The sequence below is a fragment of the Anser cygnoides genome, chromosome 6 (assembly GCF_040182565.1).
Source record: "Anser cygnoides isolate HZ-2024a breed goose chromosome 6, Taihu_goose_T2T_genome, whole genome shotgun sequence".
NCBI lineage: Eukaryota > Metazoa > Chordata > Aves > Anseriformes > Anatidae > Anser > Anser cygnoides.
The window spans coordinates 27,031,590-27,059,322 of NC_089878.1; the positions used below are offsets into that span (position 1 = coordinate 27,031,590).

A 27,733-nucleotide genomic window follows, 5' to 3' on the forward strand; every position below is an offset into this window, starting at 1 on the left:
ACTGGGCAAGAGAGGACGAAACTGCATGGGGAATGGAGGTGAGATGCCATCCACCCCCTAAGCAGCACCGCGCTGAGCTGTCCGTTAACACGGCTTTCACCGAGCCTCCAAACTAGCAAAAGACAATGAGACAGACAGCTTGAGGAGCAAAAGGGAGATGTCAGAGCCAAGGCATGGTACCTCACTGTAAAAAGCTCTTCTGTCCACCTGCTGAGTGCCCAGGTGGACAGACGCCGATCCCCGCAGAGCTGGGCACCCCGCAGTGCCACCCAGCACAGCCGGGCACCGGGCTGCCCGCAGCAAGATGAGGTGGTGAGGTGGGCAATCCAAGTTGAACAAGGCTGATTAACAATAAGAGTAATTATCTTTTTTAAATTTATTTTTCATTCAAAGTGAATCACAACTTCCTGCCCTTTCTTCTTCCCTCCTGTGAAGACATAAGTACCTCCAGATCAATGTCTTTTTTTTTAAAGCATCAAGTGTAACACATCAACTGCTGCTGCTAATACAGTTTTTACAGTGATGATTTTGGCTAAGAGATTGTTTATGCAACTCCTTAACAAACAAAAAAGGAAATCTCCAACATACAAAAGCAGATAAACTTTTGGAGTGTAAACATTAATATACATAATTACTGCATTATCAGAAGTACTATGCATTTATCAAAGCTGTTCAACATAACACTTTCCAACAAATATTTCATACGGCCCAATCATAATTTTTAAGGGAGGCTGTATACCCTACAAGGGTAACTGTCTACCCCTAGAAGGTAATCACTCCTACCTTACAGAGGCATTTGGCAGTACTGATGCCAGAAAAAGAAGGCTTAGTTTAATTTTACCCATGCTGTGTAGATTTTTGATACTTGGCTTAATTAACTCAGTACATTCTACAAAGGTATGTAAACAGTCCTGATAGCGAGATTTAAATGAAATCAACAGATCTGGACTGGTCAATGTCAATGTCTTCATTAATTCAAATACCTTATTTATCCCTGAGCACCTTAATATTGTTTCCCCAAATCTCACTGAAGAACATGTAACTATTTCACAAGAATGTAAAACTGCATTTGGATAATCTGTGTCTTACAAGTCCCACTATCCTTTGCTGGTTTAAAAAAAAAAAGTGTTCTCCCCTACCTCCCCCCCCCCCTTTTTTTTTTTTAACATGTACTGCAATACCTTTAAAAAAAATCACCCTATCAAACAACACCTACAGACACACTACAGACTACAAAAATATTGCATAGGAGTGTCAGTGGGCATAGTCTCACAACATGAGAGAAAATGCTAAGTTTTCTTTAAAACATTACGGCAACGTTCTAGTTTTTTTTCCTTTTAAAAATCTTGTAGTTTCACTTTATTTCAAAATTGTACAAAATGGCCATGGCTGTTTATAAAAAAAGTCTCTGTCTTGAGAATATGTGAAGTCTCAGGTGCATTAACAAAAGACCTGAAACGATTCACAGTGCAGCGGAAAGCTTCTTCTGAGGCAGACGTTACAACTCATCCTTCTTCTTTCCTACTCTCTCGTGGTCTCTTTCTCTAAGGGTTCGCATGAAAGTGGTGAATCCAGACTCCTGTTTTTGAAAAAAAAAAAAAAAAACAAAAAAAACAGAAAAACATGGGTCTTTTAAAAAAAATCCACAATCAAAACTATGCATCAAGACCACTTTTAGCTTATGCATGGAAATTGGCAGAAAATGAACTATGGACCAGTTATTGCTTCTGCACTGCCTCCTCAGGCAGTACTCTGGGTCCAGTGCTGCTCTGCTGAAACGCGAGGGGAAAAATAACCAACACAGATTCCACATTCCACCATTTTTCATGAGAAACTGTGAAAAGATGGGGCCACAAGAAGAAAGGCCCTAAAACTCAGATGACGAGGTAAAATCTGTCCCCAGAAATGCCACCTATGCCTTTTTGTTGAAAACGCTCAGACACGCTTTATTTGTATGCACATGTATTTGTGGCATTTGGAAAGCTGTTATTGGATCATTTGTTGGCTGTATACACATTTGCCGCTGTTCCTCATCGCATAATAGTTTTGCTAATGATTCACACATCCAGATGAGGGGAATTACATTTTTTCAAGTTACTATCAAAATTATGGTCAAACATTGAAATCTGGATGCCTAGACCTTTGTATTTTAACAACTTAAAACTTCTGATTTTCTGAAGCTGTTGAATGCCTTCTTTTGCAAGGCAAAAGGTGGTTCAAAAGGTGTTGTAACTGAAACAGATGTGTGAACAGACCTGGAAACTCCACGGAAAGCACTGTGCAAAGCACTGCCTCCAATGTTACCACCATAGTAGATAACTAAACCTAACTGGATCCTGCAGAAGACCATGGGACTGAGGAGAGGTGGAAAGGGAACACAGCTGTCAGCACCAGAGAGATTGCAATATTCTTGTTGGGTAATTTAATTTTACCCAATAAAGGGTTGGCTGCACGCAAAAGATTAGTCAGTCCACTTTCCAGCACGGGCATAATCATCTCCCAACTGTTGTGGCCTCAGACCACTCCTGTCTTGCTAAATTCTTTTTTATCAGCCACCACAGATCCCACCTTTCATATATCATTTCCATACACATGGGTAAGAAATATGAGGAAGATTATGGCTGAAATTTTACTTAATTGTTGGCTACTGCACCCATCTTTACTTTTAAGAAAAGATCCACAATCTGAACTAAAGGCAGTATCCATAACAACGCCTGGATCAGCTCCATAAAATGGTCATTACTGTGGTCCTAATGCTGGAAAAAACAAGGAGGTGAAGCTCCATGAAGAATTCTCTAAGATCCTGACTGACAACCTCAGATTTTGGCTTTTTTTTTTTTTTTTTCCCTTCATGCTTCTCTATAATTTGGTGAGCTGTAACAGCAGCAATGACTTTCATGCAGGCTCTTGTAGCAAAACCACTGGATAGCTTGAAGTCCCCAAGTTTTTTTTTCTTGTAGACCCTAGCTTCTCTCAGCAATCAATCACTGCTGAGCAATAACCTCCGTCCAGAAGCTCATGACAAAGATGACATGCAAATAATTAGATGGCTCCCTTATTTTGAGGCATTTTACAACCACAGAAGGCATTATGCCATTTCTGCCCATTGCACTCATAGCATATAATTAGCTGGCCACAGCAGGACAAAAGAATGAAACTTCAGTCCATGGGCTAGATGGCACAATTGGTCTTTCCATCCTGAGTTCCAGGAGTGAATCTGATTCAGTGAGAATGAGACATTTAGCTTCCCTTGGTCTCCAAAGGACAGTTTTGTCCCTGCTATAAAAATGAATGGTCTGTCACCGTTTGGCAGCCTAGTGGAACTGAAGTATGTTTAGAGTGTATGCATGATCCAGATCCAGAACTGACAGGAGCAAGATCTGTATTTTCTGGCATTTCTGCACCTAGCTGCAGCCCATGTAATAAATCCCTTGCTTTCGCTCAGTCCAAATTCACTTGCAGACTTCAGCTTAAAGAATAAAATATGTAACAAAGCATTACCAAATCTACTCCTTTTTCCTCTTCTCACATTCCTAAAATAGACCAAGTACATTCGTAATACAGAGATGTACAGGGGCGTGGTACGCAATGATTCATCCATGTAAGTTAGTAACAGAAGCAGTTAAATATCCTTTCAGTAAGATAAAAATTTGCCCTGCAGTATTCATTTGCGAGGCAGTACTGGCAGAGGAGACCTTCCTCCCTTTATCAGGTGATGACTCCTGCTTTTACTCACCCCTCTTTCTCCCGTATATTTTTCCACAAATTTCCCGTAGTTGTAATAGTTGAAGGTGGGGTAGCCATCAACTCCCTCCTGCTTGCACAGGTCATGATTCTGTTCTTTGGCACAGTCCACTGCAGCGTAGGCGATCTGAAATGCAAGAGATCAGCGTGAGGCAGCAGAAGACAAAGGAAGGCTCCACAGTCACGGTGCTGCTGCAGCTTAGACCTAACGCTGGGAGAGACCTACGTCTTCTGCCAAAAATGCAACTGCTGTTGTGGTGGCTCAGCTGTGCAGGAAGATCAGAGAGTCATCACTGGGTCACACCACACAAAGAGGAAAGCAGAAGTTGCTTCCTCCCGGCACAACACTGCAGTGCCTGCGCAGCATCTGGCCCACACAGCTGCGAGGTGGGTTCAGCTCCCAGCACACCGCATCACCTTCCTGGCCTCCTCGCGAAGCTCTGCGCTAGACTCCAAGCAGGAAATCCAGAGGGTGCATTAGTTAAACCAAAATGAAGTCCAAGCATGGCGGTCACAGTGCTGTCACACTGCAGGACTTTAAGTATTAAGTGATGAACATGACAGGGTGACACCGATAACCATAAGGACCCACCTAACCCAACCTCCTTTCTGTGACACGACCATCGCCTGGAAACATTACCTCTGCTGGTCATGGACAAACATGGAAGCTCACTCTCACAAGCTATTAAGATTCGTGATTTTTATCCCAAATAGCTTTCATGAACCCTGTTCAGTTCTTCCAAGGACAATGGGGATAGGGGAGAGGCCAAAGGGTTGTCTACTGAGCAGTGCCTGTAGAGAAGTAGGTGCTTACTGTTGCAATCCCTGCCTGGCTTCATCTGTTCTCTTTCCTGTCTTTTTTTTGCCCCTCTTTTGATGTAGGGGCACGGTATGCTCTGCACAGCCATTAGCAAAGTGGGCTTTAATTCCTTTTGAAACCTCTAGATGCTACTGTCACACAAACCAACCGTTGTGAGGAAGCAGCCTGCTCGCAGCAACCCTCCTCCCCTGCCTGCCTCAGGAGAGCGCAGGGAAGTGCAGCCCCGCAGCCCCAGAGCGTCAGCTCCGGCTAACCCTAGTTTAGAGCATTTGACATTTGGAACCTGAACCTGTGAAGTACTGAGAATGGGCTGTACTTAACATTCTTGATGTTAAAACAAAATGCAATTCACAGGCTTTTATTTCAAGCAGCAGAGCCCTCTGCTGTGATTTCACACTGGCTGCTCGGTGAGTGGCAGTTCTGGCTCCGAACGCACGCTGCTGCTATGCAGGCTTGCCTTCACAGCCCCGTTACAGGCTTTGCTGAAGAGCAAGCAGTTTTAAGTATAAGCTATGGAAACAAAAAAACAACACAACAAATTAGAAGAAGAATTTTTGCAACTGTGGGTTACAATGTATCAAGTACTAATTTCATAGCAGCCACATCTCATCTTCAAATTTTCATTACACGTGCCATTTTCAAACATCTGATCAAAATACCTTTTGCTTGCATGACTCTAGGGATGCAGTAAAACTGTTCTTCCATAATTAAAAGATCACTTAATGCCCTCCAGTTTCATGGTGACACTGTCAAAACGAGAAGACCCGATCTCATTAACCTAGCAGCAATTGAAGAGATTGGCAAAGCCAGCTTCAGGTAATTTGCTTTGTCTTTGAAAGCCTGATAAGACAATGTTCAGTAGGATCTCACTTGGGTCTATCTTCAGATGGGAGGCACTACATAAACTGTGCAATATTCCTAAATAATTTGTTTTTCTTTTTTAAAGAATAAAACTATTAACAGAAGCAGGACTCTTGAGAGTTTCTATGAACACACTTTTTTTTTTTCCTTGTAAACAGAAAGACTCCTACTCATTCAGGGCCAGTTAAAACAAACAGTTAGGAATAACACACTGCAAAAGGGTTTCATCTAAGTATTTATGTCTTCCTGACCTCAGCAGTCAGCCAAAATTTAGAGCTCTGTTCGCTACTTCTGTGTAAAGGAAAACTCACAATGGAGACAAACATTTATTTGATGTCACAGTATTAATTTACAAAAAATACTAGAAGTCTTAATTCACTGAAAGCAGGAAGAATAACTATTTTTTTTTTCCAACTGCTCTAAATATCACATAGGGAGAGACAAGAGCCAGAAAAAGTGGCAGGTATATGTGCACTCATCCAGATCTTCATAGTCAGTCTGAGACATGGAACTGTCAACGACTGATGATGCATCTGTTCTTAGTTAAAACCTTGGAGATTAGGAAAACTAGGTTTTAGTAGACTGGAAGTTATACTGTACCTCCCTGGAATCATCCAGACCAGCTTTGGTTGGAGGAAAGAGCCCTACTTCCTTTATAAAAGGCTTTTGGTGAGAATAACCCGCAGAGAGGAGACAGCACAGTGGAGGAATACAGCCCTATAAACCACTTTTAACCTTGTTCACCACACATTTATTTACTGCCTCAAACCAGATGACTGATGGGCTACGAGGAGGTGGCCTCTGAAAGAAATGCTTAGCGGTCTGATTGAGATACAGCTCTCCTCTACAGCACGTGGAATCTCAGCTGCTCCATCTGCGTGCATTTGTCATACACTGAAGTAAGGCACAAAGGTCCCAGTCTAAGTCTGGCTGCAACAGTCACGTTACCCTAATGCTATGCCTTAACTCCACAGACCCAACAGCAAGGAACGTGTACACCTAGAGTAGCATTTGGAAAATACGCCCATGGTCTGTCATTCTCTGGACCACTCCTGATGCAAGCTCCCACAAAACCCCATGGACTTGCTGCTGCTCCTACAAACGTCATTTTGAGCCCAGCTCTTCAGATCATGCATTCCCGTTCAGTTATTTTTACAGCCAGTGAGAGAAGAGAAATGGAAATTTTCAGGAGACTTGTAACTCATACAGACCCGCACAAAATTTCATAGAGACGCATCTAATTCCCAAGACTGCATCCTGGGGCTGGATTTCAAATGCCTGCTGCCAACAGAAGCTGAGTAAGAGTACTTAGGAAAGCTTGAGTGATTACTTTAGAGTGGCAATGTTAAGACAGCCTAAATATAGAGGTTGCTACCATCTCTATGCACTCATTACCATAGCATCGCACTCCTAATTGTCTTGCCTGTCTCGCAGAGGAAGATCAAATATAGTGCACTGCAAAAAGAGAAAAGTAATGCTGGAAACCACTTGTAGCAAACCGCACTTCTGGACTGAGGACCAACTCCATTCTATCAATTTCAGACAAGTGAACTCCACAACATACCAGAACATCAGCAGACAGAACTGATGCCCCTTGCTTCATCCTGGTTGTGTTTTCATGGGCTGTGGATATTAAACTCCATTTCTGACAGAGTAGTCTACTACAGCAGTTCTCAGTTAGGGTGAATCACCGCTACACTGAAGTACTGCACATAGAAAGCAGCAGCCCACAAAAAGGAAGTCTTTGCTTGAGTTCTGGGCTAAGCGAGCAGTCATACATTGCGGGGATGTTTTCTTCTCCTCAATCTTACAGACAATGAGTTTTTCTATATCATTAAAGAAAGAAACTGAGTCAGGAAAAACAAACCACCCTAAAAACTTCTACCAAAAACTGTTTCAAGACTTCAACACCATTCTCAGAAATGATGTTCAAACAACTACCAGCAGCCTGCTTGCATTACAGTTCACTGGAAAACACGGGGTAGAAAACCCAATATGCTTTGCCTTGTAAAAACAACTGTATTTAACCAGAAATTTCAGACAGATTAAACATAATACATCCCTGATACATATCCAGGAACCAAGACACTTGGCATCATCTCTCATGAATTACAAGGGGAAAAAAAATATAAAAATCTGTGAGCAAGAAACTCACCAGCAAGAGCCGGTGTAAGACTTAGGTGTATATATGTTCATCATGGAAGAAAAAAATCCAACATAACAGCTTTCAGAAGACAGGATTGATTTTATGGAGGTTTGATTGTTAGGGCTAAAATTTAATTTCTTGAGCTTTCCTAACTTTCCTATAGCCAGAGGGAGAAATTCACTAAAAACCATTTTGAAATATAGAAGAAAAGCCCACTGCTCTATCTACAACATGCACAAAACTCCACGGGGTTATGGATTCTCCATAACCCAAAGCTGCACTGCCTTAAATATCGGCAACACATCATTATACAGAAGTTCTCTCTCCAGAGGCAATGCTGTTCAGGTTTACCACCATCCTGTTCAGTAACTGTAGCAGGAACAAAACAGTTATTGAATGAAAAGGAAGTCAATCAGAGGACTGTGGACCTCAGAGGAAATTCCCTGGAATACATCTAGTTTTCTTGATGTTGTTGGTAGTTCCTCACAACTAGCATGTAGCTTATAATAATTAATACCACCAGGTTAGTGTGCATAACAGTAACAACATCGGGTTAGTATGCATTTGTCCTTTATTCCAGAGTCAGTATAGTTTAGCACTGTAGCAACATCTGGGACTGGAAAATACCTTTATCTTAACAGAAAAGAGAAGTGGAAGCTTAATTGTAAAGTTGCAAACTGAACTCTGCACTGAATTGAATGTGAGTAATGTACAACTAGCTCTAAAGAGCTCTTAAAAAAGGAAGTGAGCATGGCATACTATTCAGATGAAGTGGTCTGATCAGGAATGCTGACCTGTTGCAAAAATCAGAACTTTCATTTAGGTGCTTAAGTAGAAGAGGAGTTGTGCTGAAAATGTGACCACTGATCTCTTCATGCTTCAATTCTAACAGAAGGATGATGCCTTTTTTTTCCCCCTCCATGCAAGTATCAGAAGAGAAAGAAGGATTTGCAGCACCATCTAATCAGGCAACAGCCAGCAGAGTTGCCTTCCAACAGAATTATGAAAGCAAATTTTTGTTCTAGAGGGATCTTGCAGCTAAGAAACAAGATTACATCTAGTGGTTCAAACAGATTTGTAGAAAATTGAAAGTGGGATCCCTTGACCTCCCAGGTAACTCCTCCTTTCTATTCTTAAACCCCTTTCATTTTAACAGTTTGTCTCCCAGCCATCACACAATGGTATAGTAAAAATATCTTCTGCAATCCCAGTCTCTCTCCTGCTAAAATATGTACTGCCATACACTGCTTTATTGATTCAATGAAATAAATCTCTGCTGGAGCTAATATTGACTTTTGTTATGAAAATGGAAGCGAATAACTAACTGAATATTGATTCAGTTAGTTATATTGAAAGGAATGATATATGATAAGCTTAAAAAAATTAAAATAAATGTAAGATTGCACTATGGAAAAGAATGCTACTAAGCAATGGCTTTAAAGTATAGTCAATTCCAGATGACACTTACCTGATTATGAAAAAAAGTCTGTTGTTGCCAAATGTCTTAAAAGCACCTGTGAGTAAGACAGATGCACATTCTTCTCTACGATTACTCCATGGGTTTCTATTTATATTACCTGTTCTGGATCCTAACAGCAGTTATGAACTAGCCTGCTAAAGCTTGTTGAGATTCAGCTGCTGTTTTCAATGCAAATGGCCTTGCAAATGGATGATTCATTATTAGAGGTCCTGATGTACCACAGCAGCATTACCATGGCTGCAATTCATCAGCTATTCTCAAAGCAGGCCTATTTGCAAAGGGAAGATCCATTAGTAGTCACCAAGATGTACAACGCTAACATTGCCATATTTAATGAGCCTAATTAAAAAGAAATTCAACACATCCTTTTTAAGTAAAGAGAGATCAAATTCTTGGCTAAACTCAAATATTAACTCATTTGGATAACTCTATACACTGATTTAGTAGGTATCATGATGCTGAACCATGGTTCAAACCTAAAAACATGGCAACGAAGCCCATGCATGATACATACTGGGGACTTAGCAGTTTCCCTGTAACTTGCAGCTCCCTGCTAGCACACCAACTCAGGAGCTGCAGTCTTTCCATCAATCTCTGCTACTGCTGTTTCTGTACAAACTCACTAGATTCCAGCTGCAGTGCTCTGATCTAGGTCAATGCATTTGTACATGAACTGCCTTCTGTGAAACTGGAGAAGATTGGTCAAACACCAGCCCCTCTGGGGGAGTTCCAGAGATTTGTTACTGAGAGAGTTTCAGGAGTCAATAGCTTTCCTTCAGCTAATCCAAGCTGGAGCATCACAAATCAATTCCTTCAAGCTGAACTTTAGGATCAGCCAAAAGGCAGAATGCAGATTTTTCGAAGATTTAGCTGGTGCCCTTTCAAGAGTCTCCGGAGAAGTTAATGCACGTGCCTTCCTGCTCTTCGGTCTGTTCAGCAAAGTGACAATACTCACATTTGCATCTTCTGATGTACACAGTCATTGCCAAAACTCTGACTGCATAACACAGGCCAAAGGCTTTCCCCTAGCAGCTGTATGCAAAGGCCAGAGCTCCCCAAGGCAAGAATGTTCCAGATGGATGGTGTTTTGTTCTTTTTTTTTTTCTTCCTTTCTTTTTAAATAGCTGAAAGCAATATGCTAACTGCTTCACTGGACGAGCCTCTCCACTCATCTGGTCTCACGGCGCTGAATGCCCCCGGATACACAAAGCCACGCAGACACGCTGAGTTATGCCAGAGCCCTCCTTGGTTACACCCAGAACCGTTCTGCCACAACAGCTGCCCCAGGCCAGCACACAGGCTCCATGTTTCTGCTGAAACCACCAGCAGTGATGTGGCCAACAAGAATTGACATTTGGGGCCAATGTTCTGAGCACTGCGTTTTTAAACTCTGACTCCAGCAGCGCAGATGATGAAAAAAGTACAGAGCATTGCACGCATCCCTGCGGGGGGGCTCCTGCGCCAAAATTGCCCTGTTCCTGTGAATATGGAGAGCCAGAGACACGTTTTAAACAGCTTCAAGTTTTGCTTGTCTTCAAAATTCCCATGTAAAGACTCAAAGTTTCCCAAAGGACACCTGTTAAGATACCATTTATAACCATTCACAGCTGGAGTGATTTTGATTTTTCTTTGGCTTCTGCAAAATTGAATGTTTAATTAAAGGACCACCCCTACTGACAAGAAGATAGGGTTTAAACGCTACCATCCTTAGCTAAAGTTGAAAAAAAAAATCTTTCTCCAGGGGAAGGAAAAAAAAGCTACTATTACAGACTGAAAATGAAATTTAGTAATCTTTCCACGAAAGAAAAAACTTCTTCCCTCCTCCTTAAGCATTTATTTCTGAGAAATTTCAAGCCCTACGGAACTAGAAATTAAAGAAATTTTAAAGCTCAGGTGGTTTGAAATATGGGAATATGCCTAGTGCTGCTTATGGGAAGAGGCATGTGCCCTTCTGAAGTTTTAAACAGGTTTATTTTCTTTTCCGCAAGGGCAAAAACTGGCAGCAAGAAACACCTTGACAGGTTATGGCTGTATGCAATTAAATAGTGTTCCCTAGATAATCAATCCCTGGCACTTTCATAAGTCACTAGGGTGGAATAACATCGTTTTCCCTAACTGCACACACCTCTTCGAAACTGTACCAGCCTTAATATTCCCTGCTGGCTCTCCTGTTCCAACTCATTACATTTTATACTTCCCCACTTCAGCCTTAAACTGAAATCAAGAACTGCAACCGTCAATCACTGCTCTGCTCCGAGTCCTTTCTTAACCTGCGGTCTGAACTGAAAGTTTCACAAGCCTGCATTTACCACCATCGTGATGTCCAATAAACTGCACGATGGTTCAGATCGGCTGCCAATGCATCCTTCAGCTCTAAGAAGCAACTTCCACATTGTTTGGTACATCTGCTTCATATCCTCTAAGTGAAATTGTAATGAACGTAGGAAAGAGCAGTTTTATTTAGAACTGCCAAGAAAGCAGAAAAACAAGGTTACATTCTTAGAGATTTCAGGAACAACCAGGTAACCAAAAGGCATCTGAATACACAGATTTACAGCAGTAAGAGAACTGAAAGCTGAACAACTTTTAAACCTTCCATGTACAACCCGTGCCTGAGGGTGTGGAGGACTTCTCATGGGATGCATTCAGTGATACAAGAATGATTTGTTTCTTGACAATCTGATGCCCCTTGTGCGAGTTATAGAAAAGACAAGAGAAAAAAAAAACACCATAGAAATTCTTTCCTTATGGTAGCAGGCAGGTTAATAGGGGTATAACTTTCAGAATTACCTCTTCATTTCCCTATTAAATTGAAATCTTTTCCATGCTGCAGTGAAACACAAAGCAATCATGGTATTAGAACAAATACTGAGATCAGAATGAAACACAGTTTAGTCAAAGATAATAAGTGTTTAAGCAGGTTTTTAAGTAGTTAGCTGGTTAAGTCCAGTGGCTTTTTTTTTTTTTTTTAATATCAGACATGTATACAGTCAGTTAAAATGGCTCAGCTGATTCACATAAATTTACTGGCGTGCTTCAACCATCAGATGAACTTTCAAGGCAGAAGCATGAGGGTCCTAGAAGGGCACAATATCCTGGACTCAAGCCAGCCAACCAACAGAAATATATTACTAATCTTTGCTTGCATAAGTATGATTGAGGTTCTCAGGGCTGTCACAATACTTATGGTTTCTCTGCATGCACCCTGTTTATGCCTGACAAAAGTTGAAGGGGAATGGAGAAGCCATAAGTTATCTGTTATTAATCTTCCACTAAGAAATAATATGCTTTGCTTCACAGAAAAGAATTCTTGCACAAAGAATTAATCAGAAAAGACAACAAAAACGCAGAGAACAAATGTAACTCAGTTTGACCAGAAAGATGTAACCCATAAGATGCAGAGACATTTCTATTAGCTTAACATCAATTTTATCTGCAAGCCTATCACCTGATCAATAAGCAAAGCCTGCAAAGCACAAACAGTGGGAAAAGTTCTTAAGTATCTCAGAAATGATTAACAGCAAGTTACCTTTCGATCTTCTTTAAAGACTTCAGCGGCAGTTGTAAAATGTGGAATGGCATTTTTACAGTGTGGGCACCCTGTTTGACACACGAAGAAAAAGCATAAATGTTAGTTGTAAATAAGGTACTGTGACAAACTCAAGACACAGAGGTGAACTAGGGGAAAGTTTGTGTTAAAAACAATTCTAGACTAGAGTTCTCCAGTTGTGGGATGAGCAGAGCAGGACTAGGCATCTGTAGACCATGTGCCTCAGCTACACAGACTCAAGCACGCATTTAAAATTCTTCCAACTGCAAGCAACACAAGCAGATATTTACGTTTAAGTGACATCCCATATAGGGATCAGGGGCTGGTTCCTACAACCAGTCACTTAAGTGCATTGAAAGATCACTAACCACAAACAGACAAACCATTTCCACTCTGTTGTACTTCCTCATGGGTATTACCACATTGGCTGTTACTGCTGTTGCCACAGATGCAGCTACATTTGGAGATGGGAATAAAGACAATGCAGTGGTGAACGGGAGGAGGCTGGAGTTCGGAAAGGAAGTTGCTGGAATAAAAATTCTATATTAAAAAAACAGGAGGAGCATTTAGACATGTTTGGGAATTGCCTTTGTTAGAGCCAAGGCATTGGGATCACAAGTGAGGGGAAGAAGAGCAAGTCCAGCAGGCAACACGTCTTCACATATGGAGAACAGAGTCCTGGCTTAGGATGACTACTGCTGGCCATCCTCAACTCTCCTTCCACCCTACCACAAAACGGACAACCCCAGAAGACTTTTAGACAGTGTGGAAGAACCCCAATGTGTTGTGTGGGAGCCTGGCTGACACTTGGTGGTACCACAGCCATGTTGAACAAAGGGCCAGTTCATCCCCTGGTTAAACGTACACTAAATATACTCAAACATTTCAAAAGAACACGTACCAAGAGGAACAGGAACTGCCTTCCTGATTCAAGATTCAGATTGGAGTGCTCTTAATTCAGAAGCAATGTTTATTGTCTGATTAATCTAAGCTACTCACAAAATATCAATACTAAGGCTTTGAAAAAAGTACCCGCATCTATGACTATTTTTTTCAAGTGTAGCATAAAGAAGTTGTTCCCAAGCAAACACTCAGGTCACTTTTTCTGCTCAGATGCAGGAAAAAAAGGAATGGATGCACTTCTCTCAAGCCCATGTAACTAAAAAAGCACAAGAGTTCATCGTGGTATTATTTCTGGATAAGAACAGAACAAAACAGATGAATTGCTCACAAGCTTCAATTATAGCTTATGGTGCTGTTGTTTGTCACTGTAAAACACTGGTAAATAAGTGGCTGCGTTGCTTTTTAGTCAGTGCTGAACAAATACCCTCTGAGGCTCAAAGCCACTGTCTCAAACTGCACTCGCTCTTTTGGGTGACAAGAAAAACAGCATCTGTGCACAAACTCTGCGCATCCCTTCTCACAAAGGAAAAACTGCATGCTCCTTTCATCTTGACCAAAAGGCGATTTCATTCCTTAGATGCACTGCTTTTAATTTTTCTTCTTCTTCAGAATGGGATGTGTGTAAATGCCACCAAGAGTTTATGCAGTAACTAACAGCGCCAAAAAGTCAAAGGAAAATTTCCTGGGAAACTGAGGCATTTCTTCAAATCCACCTCACTGGCCTCAAACTCTTTATGCAACATGATGGCAGTCTGTCTGAAGGCAGCTGTGTTTCCGTGGGAGACAGTGCACATCCTCCACAGCTTGCAAACTATTAACTTTCTTGAGCAGTTTGACATTAGTCAGGGAGAAAACAGTCAAGAAAGAAAAGGAAGAGGAGGATATCAGTGCCCCAGGCTGCCAGGCACTGCTCCCGTGTCCATAAGCCCACGTCAGTGACCCATTTTCTCTCCCACCATTTGCCTGTCCTGTCTGCCTGAGACTGACAAGCCTTCAGGTCAAGCCTGTCTCTTGACACATCTTGGCTAATGTCCTGTACTGTGGGGTGAAAGCCTTGGTTGGCCCGTTAACATTGCTGTACAGAAATAAATCAGAACTGGTGCCACTATCTAAAAATAATTTCAGAGTCAAAAAATATGAAAATCAGACTGCCCTAGAACAGGAGCACTCGCTGCAATCTACATGTTCACATGCTGTAGTTTACTGGAAAGCAAGGTACCCAGCTGTTGCACTATAACATAGACTCTGAAGAACTTGAATCTTTTCAGGTCCCCCTTTCTGCTCATCATCTTGAGCTTTGAATTTAAATTTCACCAAACAGCAACTTTCAAACTCTTAGTAAAAGATATTTCTTTTATTGTGATACATCAGTAGATGTTGTTCCCACCTCGTGGGTGCTGGACTTGTTGAGGATGGGGCTTTTGATAAGGACTCACTCTAAGCTCCCTCTAAGGTTGCAGCAGTAAGAGCTCTCCATGAGCCACGCTCTTCTAGAAGACTGGAACATGAAATGACAAATAAGCATAGTTTTTCAGACACAGAAATCGGCTGTTAAAATGCAAGCTGCCCTTTTACAGGGGCCATCATACAGCTGGTAAGAAAGCCCGTGTGGGAGTTTAGCTGGTGACTGCCCAGAGAAGTGTCAGACGTTCAATGTTCCTTCCGCCCTGGTGAGTGCTGCTTCATGGAGTTCAATAGGTGGCATCAAGAAGGGCCATGAGCATGGTCCTCTGCAAAGATGCACACTTAAGTGGCCAAAAAGGAGCATCCAATTATCCAGACTGTTACTTTTTTTGAAAAAGGTAGGCAAAACAAAACATGTCTTGAGGCTACAGTCAACAGCACCATACAGAGGAGACGAGTGCCATGTAATTCAAAAAAAAAAAATCTATGCTTACAGTTTTCATTTCCTCTTTCTGTAATCATCTCATCTTCCCACTCTAATACCAAAGGAAAAAAAAAAAGATTTACCTTCATTTACTGATCTGAAGCTCCATCCCTCTTCTCCACTCCCTTCTCTTCTCTCTTGGCCCAACCTGCTTTCTTTACTGCACAGTGCTTGCAAAACGAAAACACAACCATATGGCTTTTGGCGGAGCTAACTCCAAGTCCAGTAGGCATTTTGTTAGCCTTGGACATCCATCCACGGAACAGATGTGAATATTGTGTTGAATTCCCAAGGAGCTTCAAGGAGTCACCAAAAAAAGGGGGAAGGAGCATATCATATGGAATAGCAGAACTTCATCTGTTACAACTTAGAAGGATTGCCAAATGTAGCAAACACTTGGAAGCCACCCAACCCAGTCATTCTATTTAAAGCACACATGCCAAAAAAATAAAAGCAGAGGTTGATGTCTTCATTTTGACAGACGGAAAACTTGTTCTCCCCATTCCATTTTCACACCCACTATCACACATTTATTTTAAGTGTTAACACTATCTTCCAGATTTGAAAGTGAAAAGAAAGGAAATGTACTGAGCGCTGTACACGAGGATAGGAAAGCGTGTGGACTCCTTAGAAAGGATTTTCCAGATGGGCTGTAGCGGAAAGAGATTAAACTGGTGGCATCTGAAGGTGTGGGTAAGGTGTCAAGAATCAAAAGGTCCTACCCACCTCTCAGTAGTATTTATAGGACAGTAAGGCACTACAGACTATAAAAATAGGAAGATTTATTACATTTTACTTAATTAATTTGGGTGCTACAGAAGAAGCACAGGCTTCCTACAAGGCCAAGAGGTGGATTTTCAATTGATCAGCATTGGAAATGGCACATCTGGCAGCAGAGACCTCTAACATCGGTGCAGGGCTTTGCTTTACCCATTTCTGTATTCGTTTCTACATCATTATCAAATCTGATCTCAACGGGGTTAACAGCAGACAAGAACTGAGCAGTAATTTCCTGTGCGACTTGAGAAATCTGTAAGAAATCTGCTCCTGGAACATCCACCCCTTTGATGGGATCCCAGCATTGGTGGTTAAAACTTCTAACCGCTTCTGAAAACCTTGAGCTAACTTCATTTCCTACTGCAGGAACACACTTGCATCACCTGGCGGGCAAGCAAGAAAGCTCCAAGTCTAACGCACATGCAATAGCATGTGTTAGGGCTGTTCTCTGTTCCTGATCGGCAAATGACACAACGTTATTACAACTCTGTCCAGCTGTTCTCACCTTTCTGTGCTCAAAATCTTGCACTCTAGAGGCCCTTCCACACAGCCACAGCGCTACCTGCTCTGCCTGACCACTGGAGCCTGCCAGGAGATGAGACTGCCTGTTAAACCACACATCCATGGATCCACACGAGAACACCTGCAACAGAGGGACTCCTCCGTTCTCTTTGCCTTTGTACTACAAAGCTAAAATCTTACGTGAACCCAGTATTTTCTACAGTTTATTTTTTCTTCAGTATTCATGCTGTCAAGTTGGTCTGGGAAGACACTGCAGTACAGTCACATGGGCACCGTCACATCGCTGACCTTAAAAACCAAGTAGTTCTCGATAGATCTGGTACATGAAAAATACAGCTTCTGTAGGTAAAAATTCAAGAGGAATGGCTGATGAGTGGCAAACGAGGGAAATCAAGCAGGCAAGCAGCTTTTATGCAGACCCATGGTCACTGAGGGGCTGGCACAGGAGCCAGATTAAATCTCTAATTAGTGAGACGTTTAAAAGAAAGCTAGTGCTTTCCTGGGGAGTTGAAGGGGGAAACATACAACCCAGCTTATTCTGTGCTGGCTGAATTTGCTGATAGCAGGAACATGGTACAGTGTAGTTTGTGTGTATTTGAGGAAAGAATGAGTGAGCTGGATGTGGTTTGTGGACACAGAGGTGCTGGAGAAACCAGCACAAACAGGATTAATCCTCGTGGAAACACAGGCTAGAGGACTCTGAAGAAATGAATGACCACAGGGTTGAGCTGGATGCTGTTTCCAACATGATATCACAAGAAGTTGGCAACCATGCAAAACCAAGACATTGCACAGAAAACAGAAAAATGTACCAAGTGCTCATGTCACCTTGCAAACTTTTTTTTCTTAAACAAAAAGCAGACCGAGGAAAAACAACATAAAATCATTTGTCAGCCAAGGTAAGAAACACACGAAACTGATATTAAAAAACAGTGCACACTACCCCAGATATAAGAGTAATCAGACATATGTTGTAGTAATTCAGTAAAACCCCAGAAATAATATCCTGTATGCACAACTGTAAACATTTCCCATAATTGCAGGGTCCCACGGGATGCAGGTGGAAGGCAAAAGAGACTTTCAAAGCAATCAAACAATCAAGTGAATAACCTACATATCGTTATTAGATTCAAATGGAGAATTTTTCATTGGCAGGGTTTCTCTTTTTAACCAAGTGAATTGTTTAGAGATGACAAGGTAAAAAAAAAAAGAGATTCTTAAAGCTCCGATGTATTAAAGTATTAGGACCAGATAACAATTATAAAGATGTCTCCTGACTAGTGCGTGAAGCAGATGCACCCTGTTGGACAACAGTCACCTTATTAAATTTAAAATAAAACTATATGAAATTCTCAGAATTGCCTAAAGGAAGCAAGTTCTGCTTCCATAAGATGCAGGTTTCCACTTGCTTAAATATGAAAAAGGTCCTTGAAGTTACTTCATGCTTTTTTAAATTTGAAACTACAAAGGGCGGTAATACAATATAACCTCTCTACAGCTGAGCAGTACAAGGTTAATTCAGTTTCCTTAGAAGAGTGGAAGCCGTATTAGCATAGCACACAGAAGAAAGGTGAAGCTGTTTTTAATGAATATAAATCAAAAGCTAACAATTTGTACAAAACAGATAAAGGAAGCAAATGGACATCAAAGCAGTATCTACAGTCAGCAGAGGTAATAATGATGTTTTAAATATATAAGGGGCTTTAAACGCATTAGAAGCAAAAGAATCCAAAACAATACTAGCAATAGCTTTGAAAGAAAATGGAGTTGTCAGAAGAAACTTTACTGAATGTGTAAATGAAAATATTAAGTAGGTGTGGAGAGGGAGAGGGCCTCTATGCCTAGCACCTCCTAACTGCTGCCTGCAGTTCTCAGTCCACAAATCAAGAACTGAGTTCAATGGCACATTTCATGGGAAAGGGAGTCAAGAAACTCAAGTAAGTCAATAGCTGAAATCCAAAGATTAAGAAGTGACAGAAATCTAGATGAATCAGCCCAGTTTTCACTCTAAAAAGCTACTCAAAAGCTGGTTGCCATAGGCTAAGTAACTTCCAGAGCTGGCTGGGAGCAGAAGCTGGTCAAATTCAGACAAGAAACATTTCCCATCACCAGTGATTTTTCATTTGAAAGGGAATTTTCTAAGAGAGTTGTTTTCGCGTGGTGGTTCTCTACCTTAGCAGACCACAGCCTGTCCTTGACTCGCACTGCTGAGCTGAAGCCGCTACAAAGGCAGGATGGTTTTGCTGTCCTGGTACGAGTCTCCTGCATGGCCGGGAGCTGCAGTGCCACACAGGGCAGGTGAGGATGTTGGTCCCTGCTGACCCTGACCAGAGCACCCCAACCAAGGTGGCTCTACCAGCACAGATCGGGTGCTTTGCCTTCAGACAGGACTATACTGTACTTTTTGCCCACCATTAATATGTAACGATGTATAATCCTGCCAACTTTGTCTGTGCACGTGCTTTTAGCATCTTGTACGTAATAAAACCTGACAAGTACAGTCACAAGCCAGGCGCGTATATTTTATGTGAGATTTTTCAAAAAGAGTTTAAACATGCCTACATTTTAATGTTGCAGACTTTCCTTATCAAATATGGCAACTTCAACTGTCAGTATTTTCAGAGCAAAGTCCTGACCGACTCCTTAGAGGAGATCTGAAAGCCCAGTGACATCTGAGAGACCGTGGCATTTGTGCTGGCTGTGCTCTGTCCTCAGCAAGAGGAAGGGCTCCTCTCCCCCTTCAGCATCTCTCAATGGATGATCTCAAACGCATCAATTAATTACGCTTCAAATTGCCCCTAGGAGAAAAAGACATGATTATCCCCCTCTTTCATTACACCCAAGGTTAAATGGAGTCAGGAAGAGGTTAAGTGACTCGGGGTCCGCAATCCTGCCTGCCAGGAGCACGGCTGCGAGGGGCTGACTCCATTCATGCCCCTGCAAAAGCATCGGGGCCTCGGCGGGCTCAGCATGCGGCAGGATGGCACCCTCAGCGTGCGAGGTGCAGAGCGTGGAATGACTTTCTGACTCCCTGTCTCTGTTTGAAATTATCGCCGGCTAAAATAACAGGGGGAGATAGTGCCCTCCGTTATTGGTTTTCAAATGACTGCTATTCTAAGCAAGAGAAAGCAGCACATTGTGCAGCTATCAAAGGAAACCCAGGAGCTTGTAGATTGCACAGCAAAGCAAAGCCTGTTTCCACTTCAAGAGTTCCGAGTGATTAGCCAGAATTAAAACAAGAATATTACTTGGTCAATCAAGGGAAGGCAGGCCATGGGCAGTAATTGCACAGATAAGAGCTGAAAATGGATATACTGCTTAAACTAACACAATTTGTGTAGCTACACAAGTTATTGAAATCACAGGCAGATTTGAGAAAGGCATTTGGAGATGTTACTGAAAGGTTAATTTGCTTTTGTTCCTCCAGTAGAAAAGTGGAGGGCCTTCTAATTGAATATCTGGAACCAAAGCTCATTTTACAACATGACCTGACACATAGCATAATCATATTTCCAAGACAGAAGGTATTAATAATTGAGAGGGATTTGTCCTTTGATATGAAAAAGGTCATGAGGTTTTCATTTAAGCATCAGGTCGACCAGGGCTCGCCTCGCTACTCCTAACCATGACAGGCAGCCTACTACTGATTTCACAACATGTGGTGGGGTTTTTGTTTGTTTGCCTGTTTGTTTTCCTAACTGATCTGAACAATTACTTTGTCAACTTTAAAGGGACTTTCTGTTCTGCTCTGGGCTTTGAAGGAAGCTTCTAGAGGATTTAAGTATAGTTGACTCTCCTTTAGGGTACTGTTTTTATAAGATCTCTTAAAACATTTTTTTCAAACCAATTTCCTATGATTTTCTGAGAGAAAGAGGGCATTTACAAGAAAGGGAAAATGCACACAGAGGTGAGAGTTGAGAACTCCCGAGTAGCATCCCTGGCTCTGCTGTCACCACAACGCTCTCAGACAAGTTTCAGTTTCTGTATCTTCATTTTTGGAAATGTGTATCTGGCACAATGATACCTACCTCCCATGGCTGCTGCAGGGATACATTAGTTGCTAGCACAGCCCCATGAAGTCAAGAAGCACTGTGCTAACACCAAACAGAGATCGTTTTATCTACTCCTGGTGCAAAAGATGCAGTTCCCTCCTGCAGACGACAACAGGCACCCAGCTTATTACTGAAAGCTTGCAGGAGCTGGAGGGCCAATTTACTTCAGTGCCTTTGAGCGTCTTGGACAAAAACACCACTTCTCCATAGCAGCACTGCACTTGTCTGCCTCTCAGCCATTTGGCATAGGAATGATACACCCTTAAGTGCTGTGCAACTGCACGCTTACAGCAGAAACTCCTCCTGCTGGTTTCCAAAATCCTGTGTGGTTAAACTTCTACCTGGCGTGAAAGCGGCTGAGAAATCACCTACTGCTTGCTGAACTGCATTAACCCTTGAAGGATATTTGGTCAGTTTGTATATGGCGTGCACTGAATTAGCGCCCAGCTTTACCTACGTGTTTGCTCTGCAGCACTTTGAGGTATACAGAGGAGAACAAGAACACATAAAACCAAACCTTTGGAAACCACAGCCTTAGAAATGAGCAACTGCAGTGGCAGCAAAGTCATCAGAACAGGCAAGCTGCAAAGGTAAGAACTGGGGAGAGGTTCAGTGCAAAACCCTTGGACTGTTTTACCCACTGCAGAAGACAAGGACACGACTGGCTGCGGTGAATCACTAATGATGACAGCAATTAGCATACAGCACCAAGCAATCCCTTAAGAGGGAAAGCTGCACAGTGAGCCAGAAAAGGCTGAAGATCAGTAGCTACATCCAGAACACAACTACTGTGTCAGTTCCAGGAGACCTGGATTTCTAGATAAGGTCCATCACCGCCCCACGTGGCACCAAAGCAGACAACAGCAGGGGTACGGCTGTGGTTTTGGAACCAAACATCAGCCTCGGTTAATTACAAACACAGCTAAAGTATAAAAGCATATGAAATAATTCTGCCATCTAACACGCCAGTGAACGCACTTGGTACTCCGAAAGCAAACTGCTCTGGGCTGGCAGCGGTCTGGCAGAGCAGCAGGGGAGGCCCAGCTTCACACCACGCCATCACGCTTGCACCGAGCGAGGCTCGAAACCAGCCCCCCTTGCGACCACGTTGCATCACCAGCAAAAGCGTCTGTCTTACTGGAAGCGCGTTTGGCAACAGCGCACCAGGGTGGGTGGCACAGCTGGAGGTGAATGTCTCCTGGTGCACCCCGGGCAGGCTGTACGTGGCCTCGCACCACTACGGCTGTGCCGCCTGCGGGAGAGCTTCACAGGGCAAGGGGATGCACTCCAAATCCTCCTCCCTTTCTCACCAGCCTGAACCATTCAGATACCGGTAATATTCTTTGCGCCAATTCAAGCAGCTGTAGCATTGTAGGATCGCTACAGATTTAAAACACGAATCCTGTTTTACAAAACAAGGGGAACTGGATCACCCAGATAAATTAAGGATTAATGCCCCAGCTCCATGACAGCCTGCTCCGAACACTAGCCACAGCTACGTGCGGCCCAGTGAAGTGCCCCAACTCGCGTTTTAAGAGCAGTTACAAAAGTGTTCTCTCTGCACTAATTAAGAGCCTTGACACGAACACTGGGGCTAAGAGCAGTTCTGACAGCCTGATTGCAGAGACCACTCTATAAATTCACCCTTTATCAAAACCAGCCTGCTGATGGGCCCTGTTGCATCAGCACTATTTGCACCACCAGGAATGCACCTCGCTAACGTGAGTCTGTAGCAGGAGCACCACTACTGCAGGAGGAAAGTGTTCCTGGCAGAGCTGACATATCGAAATTCTGCAATGCCAGCCCACGCAGGATTTGAAGCCTCATTATCAGAGGGCCCAGACCTCGCTCCTGCCTCAGTCAACAACCAGAAAATCCTTCCTGCAAGGGTCTTTGCCTTGAAACGGATTCTTTCTGTTCAGCATGTTTTTAATATTTTTGATAGCTTAAGCTTCATTTACAAACATGCACATTTTGTTCAGACTCTGGTACGACCTCCTAATGAAAACTTAACAAGACGTGCTCGCAAACGATGGGAAAGCCACCTGGTGAGAGCCACGCAGAGGCTATCACAGGGCACCGGACGCATCTGTGCTGCTGTGCTCAGTGCATTTGGACCTTGTTAACCCAAGGCATTGGCTGACTATTGCAGCCACTGTGCGTCCTTCATACAGAACCACGCCACCCGGCTCTGCCCGGTGCCGAGACCCAAACCTTCCTGTGCAAGGGCAGAGACAAGGAGCAGCCAGCTTTGTCCCAGCTTACTTCAAAAAAGGCTAGAGAGGAAAAGGAACCATTACTGCTTTCTTAAGAACAGCTTTTTGAAAGCAGCTCAAGCCACAGGAGCAAGGAGAGAGGAGTGGGCTGTTAGCATTAATGGCCAAAACCCGCTCTGTGCGACCCAGTCTGGCAAGGAGTCTCAGCTAAGGGCTTTTCTGCCATGCACGTTCCTCAGCACAAACCTTGGGCAGAAGAAACTGGGAAGTTTATTTGTGAAGAGACAGAGGAGCATACCAGGATACAGAAACAGAGCAGCAGGATTATCAGTATTTCGAACAAAGCCTGCGGGTAAAATTAATGCAAGTTTGCTGTAGCCTTCAGCTTTCTATGCACTGCTGATGAGATGCACAGGGACAGGCAGGACTGATTTACAGTCAGAACCAAAAACCTTGCTCCCTATCCAATTTCCTGCTGCTAGGTGGCCAGGGGACAACCCATCAGACAGCGATGATGCCTCACAGTCAGATTCCTGCTTCAACTGGAAGCCAAAAGGACGTTTCTGTTGCACACCAGAACAATACCCCGGTGCCATCTCCCAGGAGCAACTTAGAACAATGCCCACCTTTTAGCAAAAACAACAACAACAAAACCTTATAAACGTCACAGAGTCTTCTGTGATTTCATCAAATGCAAAACAGAGTAAGCACCCTCATTCATTTCTTCCAGTCCTAAAAGAAAAAGCTTTTTTAAAAAAGTGAAGAGCCAGGGAGGCTGCTGATGTGTTTTAATTGCATCTCCATTTGTCACTGCACAGCCGCTAACTCAATACAATACAAAAATACCTCATTAAAATCATCCTCGGTACCGTTTATTTGGAGGTGTTCTTTGCGTAACCCCTGTGGGTCAGGCTTCACCAGAGAATAACCTTTTCCAGCTGACAAAAGTAATTTCCAGTGAAGGAAAAGTTTCACCACTGAACAAAGAAGCAAAACCGGAAATCAGCTCCCAGCAAAGTATTTATTAAAAATATTCATTCTGTGAACCCTGTTGAGTCCCACAAATTGAGGCCATTTGGCAAGTTAATAACATTGGCAACTGCTGCCCTTACAAGCCATTAAAAGGGAGCGTTTTTCCCCTATTATTTCTCATTGCTGCCAAAAGTCTTCTTTGTTTTGTTTTAGAACACTTACCTTTTGTTTTTTAAAAAATTAGGAATGGAATGAATTTGCTCAGCACCAAGCCCTTCCCCTTAGAAAGGGATGATCTTAAAAAAAATAAAATAAAAATAAATAAAAGCAACCTCCCCCTCTCGCTCTGTCTTCCCCATCGTTTGGATGTTACTGATGCTTTATTACAGACACCTCCTGCTTCTGACAGAGATGATTCATTTTTGTAGTCTATTTGGAAGCAACTATCTCGACCACTGAACAATAGGAGCATGTTTGCACGTGTTGGCTCCTAATTCTTAAAAGCCACCACTGGACAGCTACTGCTTTGTACCAGAATTGGGGTGGGAGGTGTGTGTAATAAGCCTTGCCTGTTTAGAGAGAATCAGAAGTACACAGGAAGACAAAACCAGAAAAAAACAACAACAATGAAACAACAAAAAATGCCATCTTTACACTTCAATCTCCAGTGTTATTGCCCCTGGAAATACGGCACTGGCAAGTTCCAAAGGCACTTCTGGAGATCACCTAGTTCAAGCCCCCTGCTCAAAACAGGGTCAACTAGATCAGGTTGCCCATCTACGGAGTCTGCATCCCCGGCTCTGAATTGTTGCTAAAAGAGCAGTAAAGACCTAACCTAAGTTTGAAGGAACATCATCCAAGAAAAGCTAAAAGCTTGATGGTCACGTCCCTAAATTATGGCAGCAGAGAGGCACATTAAATCCCAGGGATGAGCAAAGAGCAAGAGAGAACCATGCAAGGTTTGCTTAGAGAATGTGATGGTCAATAATTTGGTATGGGTCTGCTTGGCAAGAAATTTCATGTAGGACTGCAAAGGCTTTTCCAGACGAAAGTCTGGGTTAAATTCACAGTGCCTTCCTGAGGAACAATCTGTGTGTTCCTGTTTCACTGCAATATGCTCACCTAGCTTCACTCCGTCTTCAAAATTCAATCACTTTTTTTCGCTAATCCAGTTTGAGTCATGCAGCAAAAACATCTCCAACTGAGAAGACACTTTATTTACTGGAACTTCATTGCCCTTTGTGACTCTGACAACTAATCAACAACCAACTGCTTCTATTTTGCACCGTTTTCAGTGCTATAGTAGGAGGAGGTTAAAATTTAATGCATTGGCAAAGTCAAATCTCAATTATCCAGGGTAACGGAGTAGGGAGAGCTCACGTAAAAGTAAAAAACGCAGATAAAATACATTCAGATAAGCTATACGAACGAAAAATGAGGACGTATGAAGAACTGTCCCAGACAAAAAGCAATCCCAGAAGCAGCACTGATCCAAACTGGTCAGTCTAAAACGCTAGGCAATTACTGGTGCAACTCTTGAAACCAGCTCTGGGCATAGAGCACAGACACGCAGCTAGTGTCCTTCTGGGTGTCTGCTGAGCTAGGCTGGATCTCTTCTTGTTAGTTTGGCTCAGATCCTGATTTGGTCCACATCCCCCAAATCCTGATCACCCACATACTGCGTGCACACCAAACAACACTCAGACTAGCTGTCTCCTCTCCGCATTTCTGAACCAAGCTAACCGGTTACAAAAGGAAACCTGGAATAGCCAGTGGTACCCAGTACTCCGAGGGCTGGTCTATAGAGACAAAATAGACACAGATCCCATAAGGCCTCCCTGAACACCCCTTCAATGCTCATGCAACAACCCTACTGCTTTTAAATTCTCAAACCCTTCATGCCAGCCTCCTGGACATGACATACATCTGTTGCATCTCGCTTCACTTCAGCAGGCTATATCATTCCCTTCCTCTTATTTCAGAGGTTTTGAACTTGATAAGGGGAGATGTAATGCCAATTAAATCTTAGGTCCACAAGGACCCCCAAAGAGTCCAGAGAAGAGCTGGGCCAGGTGCCATGCAGCACAGATGCCAGCAGCCCCCTCCAAGTGCCAGCCCTCAAGGCTGCGTGGTATGGTGGCCACAGAGGGTACAGACCTACCCAGTGGACAGCAGGATGAAGATCAGGTCCAAGACAGTTACAAGCAGCATTAGCTTTTCTCCAGCCGGCACTTCTGTCCCCAGTTAGTAATGAAGACCTGCCCTTACAGCTGCCTCCCGCCCCTAATGAGTCGCTGCCGTGCGCAGGAACACCACTGGGGAGGAATAGGAGTGTGAAATCATGGGCATCATTCTTTGCAAGTGTCAGGTTCACAGAAGTAGATTTTTTTCCCCCAGTACTTTCAAGAGTTTTGATTCACATTCTTAGTCCTTAAAATATTCCACAGGCACCAGGAATAACCTTTATGCTTTACTCCATCACCCTGAAAATGGGTGATGAGTTCCCCATCTTTTCTATGTGGATGTAACAGTCGTCTTTTCCAGAGCTAAATCACTGTGAAGCACTGTTCAGTACCATTAAAGCACCGTTCAGCTCAGTCCAGAGTTATCTATAGAGCAGCAGATTGATGGCTCTCCTATACATATTAACTAATTTGCACGAGAAGTTGCCACAGAAAAGCCAGATCTCATTTTAATTTGCATGTAAGATATATATCTGTGGCCTTTGCCTAAAGGTTTGTCACTCCAGCTGAAAGCTTTACAAAGGTTAGAATATTCAACTTTCTGCTTTAAATTCTAATGACAGATGAGAGATACATTTCTTAGCATAAATATTTATATATAAACATACTGTATATATGCATGTATACACACACCCCCACCCTTAAAATATCCCAGCATATGTGTAAGTGTAACAAATACTGCCACGGAGTCACAAGTGAATGGAGTAACATACTGTGAGTCGGCACTGACCCGAGATGTGGATCTGAATAGAAACAGAAAATTATTTGATTTAACGTGGCCTGGCAATTTTAGCAGGGCTCCTTCTGCACTAAAATAAGCAAGTTAAGACTAATTGGCAATGTAAGCTCCAAGAGGTCTCAAGATTGAGAAAACGGTAAACAAAACCTAATCTATCAAATTTAGCACATTATCACTGTAGAAAATCAGAAAAATAGAATGATTTGTACTGTTCTGTTGCATTAATAATTATTTCACAGAAAACGGATTTAAAATACTCATCTGTTACTTCCCCCCGCACCCACCAAAGGGCAGGCTTGCTGCACTCCATTTGTGTGGGCGCTTTGTATTTTGCACGCGGGCGCTTCCACGTTTACTGAGAACACGTCCACCAAATCAGAAGCTACGCGTGACCCACATACCGACAATGCAACAGCAACGCTGGCTTAAGAGTTGTGCTAAGTCTAGAAGTGGTTTCAGTTAACACTGCTCCATCTTGTATACAGGTAGTCTCACGCAGCACTGTGTCCAAAACAGTGCAAGAAGAATATGTATGAAGGCAGCCTCAAAGGACCAGCCTTGCATCATGCAGACCTTGCTTTTACAGCCCATTCCTACAGGCACGGACAGGCTGACCTTTGCTCACCACAGCCTGCAAACAGCGGTGTCATAATTTGCCCATCGGGCGAGTTGTCTTGTCCTTTCAACTCTGAGAGCTATGTACTCTTTGCACGTACTGTCTTTGGTTTAAACATGTACTTAAAAAAAAGACTAAGAACTTAAGTGCCGTAAAGAAAAGCAACTTACAAACAAAAGAGAAGAGCTCTCTCTTTCACAGAAA

General features: G+C 42.8%; 1 protein-coding gene across 1 annotated transcript in view; it reads right to left on the minus strand.

Annotated features, from left to right (window-relative positions):
- Positions 1 to 361: 361 nt before the first annotated feature.
- The window catches only part of PDIA5 (protein disulfide isomerase family A member 5), a 99,142-nt gene continuing 71,770 nt past the window's right edge, over positions 362 to 27,733 (minus strand). Inside the window, exons 15-17 of the mRNA XM_048072204.2 lie at positions 12,581 to 12,651; positions 3,737 to 3,871; positions 362 to 1,579 (exon numbers count right to left, since the gene is read on the minus strand). Coding sequence (XP_047928161.2) covers positions 1,499 to 1,579; positions 3,737 to 3,871; positions 12,581 to 12,651 — 287 coding nt within the window. The 3' untranslated portion in view covers positions 362 to 1,498. The remainder of the gene's footprint in view (positions 1,580 to 3,736; positions 3,872 to 12,580; positions 12,652 to 27,733) is intronic.